At 40.0% G+C, this 12229-nt stretch overlaps 1 protein-coding gene across 2 annotated transcripts in view; it reads right to left on the bottom strand.

Moving 5' to 3' along the window:
* TBC1D9 (TBC1 domain family member 9) overlaps positions 1-12229 on the bottom strand; it is a 141287-nt gene that overhangs the window by 33942 nt on the left and 95116 nt on the right. For both annotated transcript variants that reach the window (XM_017534302.2, XM_017534291.2), the window contains 4 exons: positions 5947-6161; positions 3653-3770; positions 2192-2477; positions 1806-1935 (listed from right to left, as the gene is read on the bottom strand). In XM_017534302.2, coding sequence (XP_017389791.1) covers positions 1806-1935; positions 2192-2477; positions 3653-3770; positions 5947-6161 — 749 coding nt within the window. The remainder of the gene's footprint in view (positions 1-1805; positions 1936-2191; positions 2478-3652; positions 3771-5946; positions 6162-12229) is intronic.

Here is a 12229-nt window from a genome sequence, read left to right on the forward strand (position 1 = left end):
TGAGACAGAGTCTCGCTCTGTGGCCAGGCTGGAGTGCAGTGGTGGAATCTTGGCTCACTGCAACCTCCGCCTCCTGGGTTCAAGCAATTCTCCTGCCTCAGCCTCCCAAATAGCTGGGACTACAGGCGCACACCACCACGCCCAGCTAATTTTTTGTATTTTTAGTAGAGATGGAGTTTCACCATGTTGGCCAGGATGGGCTCCATCTGTTGAACTCGTGATCCACCGTCTCGGACTCCCAAAGTGCTGGGATTACAGGCGTGAGCCACCGCACCTGGCCCAGGCTTTCACTTTCTTAGTGATCATTTCTATAAAAGTTTAGAGAGCCAAGGATCAGGGAGTGAGGAAACCATCAAGTGTTATGGGCACTTGGGACCCCACAAACCACCAGTTGCTAAGGGGTCAAGTGGTACTGTGGTTCCTTCACCCCAAGAAGCATATTAGTTCTGTTGTGAGATCAAGCAGCAGATCAGGCTGATTCCACGGTCATCATGGACAAGAAAGCATCCTCCCCCATCCAGGAATTTTAGAGGAATCCTAGGACTCTGGTCTACTCTGGGCTAGACAGGCTCTTCTAAGTGTCTCAGACTACCTACTTCAAAGAAGTCCTAACTGCTTAGGATGGGAACAGAAAGCAAATTGATTTGTGAAGTTCGGCCTCCCCATGCATCCTCTCAACAACCGCTCCTTAAACCACAAAGAGTTGATTCTGAGCTGCTACTCGATCAGACTTGAGGATGGGCATGGCGAAGAACGAGAGAGCTAGAGCTTGTCTTGTTATGTGCTACTATGGTATTAGACCCATTAGACATCCAGGCTCCATTCATTTCTGTCTCTGGAGACCAAAGCTGTCAGCTGGAACATAACTGCTTACTTCTGGCCAGTAGTTCTCACAATGTAGAAGGAAGCAGAACAGATAAGCCTATGGTCTAAATGTTTTTATTCCCTCTAAAACTCATGTTGAAAATTTATCCCCAATGCAACTGTGTTGAAAGTGGGGTCTAATAGGGGGTATTTAGTGTGGAGTCCTAATTAGGGAAAAGGAATTGGGCTGGCGGGACCCAGGTAAAGCAAGATAAATACATAAATAACCAAAACAGATAAGCTATAAGTCTGCTGTTCTTCATGGTCCAGGACACTTAGCTCTCCTGTGCAAATAACTCATCATCTTCCTGTGCCCAGCTATCATGAGACCCTTGGCTGACAGAAAAATGCAAGTTAGCTCACTACAACCTCAGTGTTACCAATACTGTGCAACGCCCTCTCCAGCACACAGCACGAGAACCAACCTATAAAATCCCAGCAAGCCATTGTCTCTTTGCAGTAACTCCTCTCTTGCTAACTTGCTCATTGCATCCTTGCAATGTAATTTCATGCTTTCCTTAATAAATTTGCTTTTCTTTACCTACAACTGTCTTGGTAAATTCTTACTGCCCACATGATACCAGCCTCAATTAGTTGCCAATCACCTGCAACATTTAGATCATGAAGACTGTGCCTTCACAAATGGATTAATTCCACTATAAAAAGGTCTTATGAGCGTGGGTTCTCTCTCTTCTGCCAGTGAAGATGTGGTATTCCTTCCCTCCAGAGGACACAGCATGCAAGGTACCATCTAGGAAGCAGAGAGACCAGGCCCTAACCTGCCACTGCCTTGATTTAGGGCATTCCAAAATCTAGAACTGAGAAAGAAATATCTGTTCTTTAACCAGTCTGTGGTATTCTGTTACAGCAGCATAAAACAGGCAGCAATGGAAGTGTGGAACGCATGGTTAAGCCCCACTCAGCTAGGAAACGAGACCTACCTCGTAGGAAGTTCTGATGAGTCTGAAGATGTCTACCTCAGGGTAAGGTTCCACGTCATCGCTGAGCAAGGAGTGGAGGTGAGGAATGGGAGGCAATGTGCTGTCTTTATTGGTCACACTGTCTAAATACCTGGAAGAAAAAAGAATCACGAGTCACAGGGAGAATAAACTGGAATTCTCCCATTATAATTCTCTAACGGTTTTCTGCAAGTTCTGTATTTTAAAACAAAGGACTAGAGTTTCTTTAAAGACAGAAAAAAAGAAGTTAATATCCAAAGAAAAAGCATATGAAAATAAATTCTCAGCCACAGGAAGAAGCGGGCATTATGATTACTATCAAATCAGTTAAGACTCACGAAATGAAGGAGAAAGGCTTAGTACAATACCTTCCCAAAACAGTCATGGCCTCCCCATCGTCCTTGCAGTTCAACAGTTTGTCCACATTTGCATCCAGCACAGCTAGGGCCAACTGGAATATCACTTTAATTCCTTCATAGAAGAAACAGTCAACAACCACAACTGCACTCTCAAAAGGCATCACACTGAGAAATAGCGTGAGGAACCAAGACAGGGAGATGGTGGAAATCACGCCCAGGTCTTGCATGCAGTCATACAGCTGTGGGACGTAGTCTCGTGCTAGCTCCTCAAAGACCCCTTGGTCCACCAGTGCACCTGTTGCCGTGATGTACACAAAAAGGTACAGCTTAGCCAACTACACAGTCTAAAGAATTCATTCAAACTTGACTAATAATCCAGTTCACAATGACCATGAGCACAGAACTCTGTTCCTTTCTGCTCACTGTTCTGCTGTGACTGTTACTAGACCAAGGTGTCAACACAGCTCAGTAACCAGATTAGTTCTGGCTGTATCTTCTCTTTCTGGGCTCTTCCTGTCCTGTTTTCCCTTCCAAAAAAAGAACAGTCACATGACAATTACAAGGGTCGTTGAGAAAGTCAGTTTATAAAGTTTTCATGACATGCAATTAGTTATTTTGTTGGCAACATAATGTTTTGTTTGGCATGAAATGTACATCCAAGTATAGTCATGCATCAGTTAACAATGGAGGCATTAAAAAAAATCACACTTCTGGATGCATGGTGCCCAGATATTAATCATTTTTTAAAACAATTACTTTTTTAAAACTTAAAAGCATTCCCGTTGTACACATTCCTGATCAACTTAAGGACATTTGTTATAGTATTTTCAATAATCAAATTCATGTGCAAATGTTTAGAAATACAGAAACAACACAAGTGAGAAGCATAAACAATACACTGTATGACCCTAGCAATGGAACGCTTGAAAGCCTGTCCTGCTAAAATGAATCACTGATATTTGAGATAATTACAAGTAACAGTAATAACTTTTTTTAAATGCTGAAAACAGGTGTTTGCTTTGCAATAAAACCAGTCCTGAAAAATACCTTAAAAACCTAGCTTTCAATAAACCTCTATATTATATTTTTCCACCTCAGATAGCCTTTTATTGGGAACACCTCTGCATTTCATAGTTTCCCATCCTCAAGAATTTTTTTTTTTTTTTGTCAAATCTCTTTGTGTTGATAGCATGTATACCTACTGTAGGTCTCACATGTCAGAGTGACACACATCAAATATTTTCTAAAATAATTTCTGGAACCGTGATACGTGTGTAGTCCCTTAAACCCCATGGGACTCCTTTGTATGCAACCTATATTTATTCAACCTCTTTCATTTTCATTTTGAAAAACTGGAGTAGTCTGAAACTCTTTTGGCTAATGGTGACTGGAAATAGTGTTCTGGCTGGTACCTCTCTAAAAACATCTTGATGAGACATAGGTTGAAATGTTAGCTGCGTCTCCACCTACCAACAACTCTGGTGTTGTAGTAATCTGGGAGCATGCGCTCACACAAAGCCACAAGCAGCCAGAAAGCTTCCTCCTCTTTGGCATAAAGAAGCAGCACTGAAGTGACAATATTCATGGCCTAAAAAAGTGAAAGACGATGTCATCAAATACAGTTCAACATATAAGCAATTCTGTTAACGTATTAAAATTACTCAGTTATTCTCATATGGACTGGAAAATGTTTTTTGTCAAAGGCCAGATAAATATGTTTAGGCTTTGCAGGCTACACATAGACTCTGTCACATAGTCTTCTGAGTTTTTGTTTTGTTTATGGCGCTTTAAAAATGTAAAAACGCTTGAGTCCTTGAACCAGGAAGTGTGCAGGGTCTTCCTTAGCAGCAATAGTCACCAGACAGAGCCCTGAACTCCTACTGGCAAACCCTTCCAAAAATTTGCCCAAAGGCTATTTCACAAAGCTTTTGGCCTGCTAAAATCTCTCAGTGTTCTTAATCCTTAATTCAGTGAGGTAAACATTTCCTTTGTAACTTTCCATAAAGGCTTCTATAATCAGGTACACATGGCTCCAGACCCTCCTCAGACAACGACGAAAGCTTTCAGACTTAGAGTCCTCACCCAACATTTCCATTTGGAGAGAGATATGGCCATGATAACTGAGAGGGATATAAATTCTAAAGTAACTGTACTTTATTAAAAGATATTATCAAATACCTCATAACCACTCTAGGCTCAACTACTTTAATAGACTCCTTAATTAAAAAGAGGAAGATCAAAAGATAAATATGAGCTTTATTAGAGGCCAGCTACCTCCTGTACTTCTTTTGATCTCCTAGAAACCAGTAACTGTTCCTCAGGCTTCTACAATGTAATTTCAAAAAAGGTATTTTGGTCAAACAGGCTCTTTCTTGTAAGTCTTATTCATTATGTTCCCAAGTGACATCATTTTCAAATTCCACTTGAGAATTAACCTGCTGATCCTAGTACATGATGATGGTCCCTGCCAGTTCCTTAGTCATTCAGAAGAGATAGGTTTTTTAGGAGTCTACTTTGTAACAGGCTCTGGATGAAGTATTGGAGGATGGGGGACACAGTGGTGACATCTTGCAGGTCCTAAATGCTGGTGTTAGATAAAACAAAGATAAAAAGGTTAACCAGTCTATGTAGGGAGTTATTTAAATTGAAAGTTATAAAAAGGCAAAATAATGCAGTACAGTGAGACTAATGTGTGTGTGCATGCACATGACATGTATGTGTGTTGAAGCAGTTCAGCATCTTGTAGCTTTTACTGGATGGTCATGGAAGGCCTCTATGACGATGTGACCTTTGATTCTAAGGTCATGTTATCTTGGAGGTTCCCAAATTGTGGCATCGAGAGATGACTTTTGTTGGTATGTAGGCAACTTTTCTTAATATGAAGTTAAGCACTTATTTTAATGTATATTAAGACATAAGCCTAGCATATAAAAGCTCTAGGCTGGGCGCGGTGGCTCAAGCCTGTAATCCCAGCACTTTGGGAGGCCGAGGCGGGCGGATCATGAGGTCAGGAGATCGAGAACATCCTGGTCAACATGGTGAAACCCCGTCTCTACTAAAAATACCAAAAAAAAAAAAAAACATTAGCTGGGCATGGTGGCACGTGCCTGTAATCCCAGCTACTGAGGAGGTTGAGGCAGGAGAATTGCCTGAACCCAGGAGGCGGAGGTTGCGGTGAGCCGAGATTGCGCCATTGCACTCCAGCCTGGGTAACAAGAGTGAAACTCCGTCTCAAAAAAAAAAAAAAAAAGCTCTATTCTCAAGGACATTATTACTTAAGAGGATACAAAGTAGGAACACTGTGGCAATCCACAGTCACAGGCCCAGTGCTCAGGGATGCTGTCTCTTACTCCAGGGTGGGATGAGGGTTGGAATGGAGAGTGATCAGAGGATCATCTCCAGTTCACCTAGCCAGACAGTGGTGAATCCAGAAAGGGCTCCTCCACTCAGTGCACTGGTTTTCAACCCAGGCTGATTCTACCTCTCAGATATTTGGCAATATCTAGAGACATTTTTGGGTTGTTACAACTGGAATTTCTACAGGAATCTAGTGGGTAGTGGACAGGGATGTTACTAAACATCCTGCAAAGCACAGAACAGCCCCCACAACAAAGAATTAACCAGTCCAGAGTGTCAACAGTGCCAAGGTGGAGAGGCATGCTGAAGTGATAGTTCCGTTACCAATAAACCCTTCCTTCCCACTACTTCTGGCAAATAACAGATTTTTATTTTATTTTTTAGTATAAACCACCTGTGACATTTACCTGGCAATATCCTATGTTGGGATTTCGAAAAGCATAAGCTGTTAAGACTCTCCTTAGCGCAGCAATGCCCATTTCATTCTGAAAAGCAGGGTGTTCTGGAAGGGAGCGGTGTAAATCCCTCTCAATCTCTTCTGTGGCGAGATTATACTTCCCCATGGACTTCTCCACTAGGTCTTCATAATACCCAGGATGTGTGGCCTTTTCGTTGATGGCACCTGGGTTATATCCAACAGAAACAATATCAAAAATGGGAGAGCTTTGCCCTTTGGTTTGCAACCACAGCTTGCAATTGACCACTTTCCTACCTCTCAAAGAAACTTGCAAGAGAAGATGAAATCACATATGTGGTACGTTGCAATCATGGCTAGACTGGTGAATTCGCCTGTGGCCTCCTTCCCTCTTTCAGCTCCATAGCAGGCTGGCTACTTAAAAACTTCCTAAGGTAGAGGTTCCCAAGCTACAAAATCAGGCTCGAAGGAACTCCCATAGGCAGTCATGTGGAGCAGCTTAGAAGCACAGGTGGGGAGGTAATCACAACAAGCCAGGCTGAGGCCTCACCCTCTCACTGCTCCCTTCAACCACAGCAGCTTTGCTTTTATTTTATTGAGGTTTTCATTGAAAAGAAGGTTCTGCCTCTTAAAATAAGCCTGAAAACTGCCTGCTAACATGTTAGCTCTGAAGGGTGTAAATAGTCATATTGAAGAGAAGGTGTAAGTATGAGATACTTGGTGGAATTTTTTTAAATTGCAGAGAGTGGTAAGAGTATCCCTTGCAGTGGTGAGTCATTAATGATGGAAGTTCCTCAGGTGGTGGGTATGGGGATGAAGAGTTATATTGAGAATCACCCATTTGATACTTACACTTTAGGATTCTTCAAGACAGAAAAACCCTATATGCAAGTATCCACCTCTCATTCTAATTTTTAATTATATTGCTGTTGGGAGACTGAATATTCACATACAGAAGAATGAAAATGAACCCTTTCTTTTATACCATGTACCAAAATTAATGCAAAATGGATTAAAGTCTTAACACAGATCCTGAAAACATAAAACTAGTGGAAGAAAAATATAGAAAGAAAATGCTTCTTGACACTGATATGGCAATTATTTTTTGGATATGATACCAACAGCACAGGCAGCAAAAGCAAAAAACAGACAAGTGGGATGGCGTCAAACTAAAAAGCTCTGCACAGCAAAGGAAGCCATCCAAAGGCAACTTAATGGCAGAAATCTTCAAACCATATGTCTGATAAGGGGTCAATATACAAAATATATAAGGAACTCACAGAACTCAATAGCCAAAACCAAACATCCTAATTTTTAAATGGGCAAAGGAAATGAATAGATAATTTTCAAAAGAAGGCATACAAATCACCAACAGGTATACTTAAAGGTGCTCAACATCACATCACTAATCATCAGGGAAATGCAAATCAAAACTACAATGAAATACCATCTCATACCTGTCAGAATGGCTATTATCAAAAAGACAAAAGATAACAAGTATCAGCAAGGATGTGGAGAAAGAGAACCCTTGTACACTGTTGGTGGGAATGGAAATTGCTACAGCCATTATAGAAAAACAGTACAGAGATTCCCTAAAAAACTACAAATAAAGCTACCTTATGATCCAGTAATACCATTCTAAGTATATATCTAAAAGAAGTAAAATCGGTATCCTGAAGAAATATCTGCATTCCCACGTTTATTAAAGCATTGTTCACAATAGCCAAGATATAGAAACAATCTAAATGCCCATTAAGAGATGAATGGATAAAGAAAATGGAGCATATATACAAAATGGAATACTATATTCAGCCTGTAAGAGGGGAAGTCCTGTCATTTTTGATAACATGGTTGAACCAGGAGGATATTAAGCTAAGTGAAATAAGCCAGGCAAAGGAAGACGAATAAACGTTCTTAGTTATATGTGGAATCTAATATAGTCAAACTCATAGAAACAGAGAGTAGAATGGTGATTGCCAGGAGGTAGGGAAGGAGGAAAATGGAGAGATGTTGGTCAAAGGGTATAGAGCTTCAGTTTTAAGAGATAAAAATGTTCTGAAGATCTAATGTAATACTGTATTATGTACCTGAAATTTGTTAAGAGGGTAGATCTTAAGTGTTCTCTCACCGAACTCTCCCAACCAAAAAAAGAAAAAAAAAAAAACCATGGTAACTATGTGAGGTAATAGACATATTAATTAGCTCAATTAATCATTTCACAATGTATATGAAATCAAATTGTACACTGTAAATATATATAATTTTTACTTGTCAATTATACCTCAACAATGCAGGAAAAAAATCAATGAGTTCATGAAGGCTGCAGGATACAAGATCAATATACAAATATCAATTGTGAATCTACAGGTTAGCAATGAACAATCTGAAAATGAAAGAAAATAATTCCCTTTACTATAGCATCAAAAAGAATATTTAGAAATAAATATAGCAAAACAAATATAGGACTTGCACACTACAAACTACAAAATATTGCTAAAAGAAACTGACAAAGACCTAAATAAAAGACATCCTGTGTTTACATGTTGGAAGACTTAATGTTGTTAAGATAGAAAAATTCCCAAATTGATCTATAGATTCAACACAATGCCTATCAAAATCCCAGCTGTCCTTTTTGCAAAAATTGGCTAGCTGGTCCTAAAATTCACATGGAAATTTAAGAGGCTCAAAAAATAACAAGAAAATTGGAGGGCTCACACTTCTCAATTTTAAAACTTACTGCAAAGCTACAGTAAGCAAGACAATGCAGTACTGACATAAAGACAGACATAAAAATCAATGGACTAGATTTAAGAGTCCAGAAATAAATCCTAACATTTAAGGTCTATTAATTTTTAACAAGGGTGCTAAAACAATTCAATGGGGGGAAAGAATAGTATTTCCAACAAATGATGCTGGGACAACTGGATAACCATATGGAAAAGAATGAATTAGACCAACACCTCTGTCTCACACCACACAAAAAAATTAACTCAGAATGAATCAATGACCTAAATATAAGAACTAAAACCATAAACTCTTAGAAGAAAGCATAGGTGTAAATCTTCATGACAGCAGAGTGACAAAGAAAAAAATAGACAAACTGCATTTCATTAAAATTAAAAAGTTTTGTGCTTCAAAGGATCCCATCAAGACAGTGAAAAGACAATGCACACAATGGGAGCATTTAAAAAAATCCCGATAATGAACTTGTATCTCAATTATGTTTAAAAACTTTTACAACTCAGTAATTAAAAGATAACCCAATTTAAAGCAGGCAAAGGATCTGAATGCATATTTCTACAAAGAAAATATACAAGTGGTCAATAAGTGCATGAAAAAAATGCTCAACACATCATTATCCTTCAGGAGAATACAAATCAAAATCATGTTCAACCTTTAAAAGGTTAAACAGAGTTACCATATGAACCAGAAATTCCATTTCATTCACACATTCAAGAGAAATACAAGTAGGTGTCCATATAAAAACCTGTATTTAAAAAACTAACTTTCTCATTTTCCAAATTTAAAATTTTTATTTTATGTTTTGAGAGAGAGTCTTGCTCAGTCACCCAAGCTGGGGTGCAGAGGTCTGATCATGGTTCACTGTAGCCTCAACCTCCCAGGCTCAAGTGATCCTCCCATCTCAGCCTTCTGAGTAGCTGGGACTACATGTGTGTGCCACTACAGCCAGCTAGTTTAAAAAAAAACAAAACAAAACTGTAGAGAGGGGGTCTCACTATGTTGCCAGGTTGGTCTCAAACTCCTGGGCTCAAGTGATCCTCCCACCTTGGCCTCCCAAAGTGCTGGGATTACAGGCATAAGCCATTGTGCCCAGCCCACACAAAAACATGTAAATGAACATTCATAGCAGCATTGTTCATAGGAACCCAAAAGAAGAAAGAACCTAAACATTTATCAACTGAAAAACGAATGAACAAAGTGTAGCATATCCATACAATGATATAATATCTGGCTGTATAAGGGAATGAAATGGTGATATATGCTATGACATGGTTGAACCTTGAACACATTATGTTGTTATGTGAAAGAAGTCAGTCACAAAAAACTACATATTGTCTGATTCCATTTATACTTAATGTCTAGCAACAGAAAGTAGTTTGGTAGTTGCCTAGGGCTGGGAGGGGGCTGGAGGGGAATGGAACTACCAATCTGTATTTCCAAATAGTTTATATCTGTTTTCCAAATGGATAAAAGGTACAAGGTATTTTGGGGGTATGATGACAAATGTTCTATAATTGCGATCATCGCACAATTCTGTGAATGTACTAAAATGAAAACCACTGAATTGTGCACCTTACCTGGTAAGTTGTGAATTATATCTCAATAAAGATATCACAAAAATATATAAATGACATATTTATATTGACAGGGTAAACATTCACATTTCATAATTCAGAAACTGGAGCCCCAAGATCGCTGGACTGGCCCAGTCCTTGTCTCTGTTGGTCACTGAGAGAGCTGGCCTCACCACCCACACTTGCCCTGGGAAAGTCAACCCCCTGACAGCGATGTAATGCTGGCTTTTGCTCTGTTGTTGTGGGAGATGTATTGTGATTTCTTGTCATATGACCTGCATTTCACTTCCGTTGGTACAGAGTTCAGGTCATGATGCTGTCGCCATAAGGGTCACAGGAAGCAGGTGAGACCCAAGTTGGCTCCGGCCATTCCTGGATGTAGAAATACGGGCTCACATTCCTGGATGTGAACCCCATTCCTGGATGTGGAAATATGGGCTTAGTTATTGCCCCAACAGAGGGCTGTGTGGAGACCACCCTCTGGTCTCACATGGCCCATCTGCCATTAAAGGAAACACTGGGTCTAACTCTCAACATTATCTCTGAGATAGGGCTGTGCACTGTTGTTGTATACACTAGTTTCCCAGCACTCGTCTTGAGTTTCATTTTCATCCAAAATGCAGCTATAAATAATTTGAACAAAGAGGATGAAAATGGAACTTTGTTTACTCTGTCAGTGATCTGAATCTGGCTGTCAAGGTGACTAGTTCACGAAATATAGGGAAGACAAGAGAAGACTGGATGGTGATGATCTTCTTGGGTTTGATTTGTAATTAGAGAGGAGTTGACTTAAATTTTGGTTTCTAAATAAGCAGCTATGGCCGGTCTACTGAGGGAAAACGAGGGCAGGCACTGTGGCATGACTGTCATCCCAGCACTTTGGGAGGCTGAGGTAGGAGAATTTCTTGAACCTAGAAGTTTGAGACCAGCCTGGGCAACATAGCAAGGTCCCTATCTCTATAAAAAGAAAAAAAGAAAAGAAATGAAGGAAGGAAAAATGAAAAATAAGACATGTATTAAATGAATATAGAACAGACATGAAACAAAACCAATTATTTTTCAGGATTATATGCCCCTATTTCTGAGACATTTGTACATCTCATTATGGGCATTTACATCTACTTTTACAATGAGCTACAGGTTGTTTAAAGGCTTTCCTGTGAGTCTGGTAATTATTAATTTTTATATCATTTTTTAAGAATAAAAGTTTTTTTTTTCCTTTTTTTAGATGGAGTCTCTGTCTGTCATCAGGCTGGAGTGCAGTGGTGCAATCTTGGCTCACTGCAACCTCAACCTCCTAGGTTCAAGCAATTCTCCTGCTTCAGCCTCCTGAGTAGCTGGGGCTACAGATGTGCACCAACACACCCAACTAATTTTTGTATTTTTAGCAGAGATAGGGTTTCACCATATTGGCCAGGATGGTCTCAATCTCCTGACCCCATGATCCATCTGCCTCGGCCTCCCAAAGTGCTAAGATTATAGGCATGAGCCACCGTGCCCGGTCTAAAAGCTTTTTTTTTTTTTTTTTTTTTAAGATGAAGTCTTGCTGGAGTGTAGTGGCATGATCTTGGCTCACTGCAACCTCCACCTCCTGGATTCAAGCTATTCTCCTGCCTCAGCCTCCTGAGTAGCTGGGACTACAGGCACGTACCACCACACCCAGCTAATTAAAAAAAAAAAATAGTTTTAGTAAAGACAGGGTTGCACCATGTTGGCCAGGATGGTCTCGATCTCTTGGCCTCATGATCTGCCCACCTCGGCCTCCCAAAGTGCTGGGATTACAGGCGTTAGCCACCGCACCCAGCCCTCTAAAAGCTTTTAATAATAGCATTTGTGTCAGACCATCTTAGGTTCAAATAAAAATATACACATAAGCCTACTTAGAATGATTATATTTCAGGATTTCAGGCTTCAAAGCAGATAGAGCAACTGATTTACGTATGAAAATAAAGTTGGTGA

Source organism: Cebus imitator, unplaced genomic scaffold (genome assembly GCF_001604975.1).
Source record: "Cebus imitator isolate Cc_AM_T3 unplaced genomic scaffold, Cebus_imitator-1.0 Scaffold4, whole genome shotgun sequence".
Taxonomy (NCBI): domain Eukaryota; kingdom Metazoa; phylum Chordata; class Mammalia; order Primates; family Cebidae; genus Cebus; species Cebus imitator.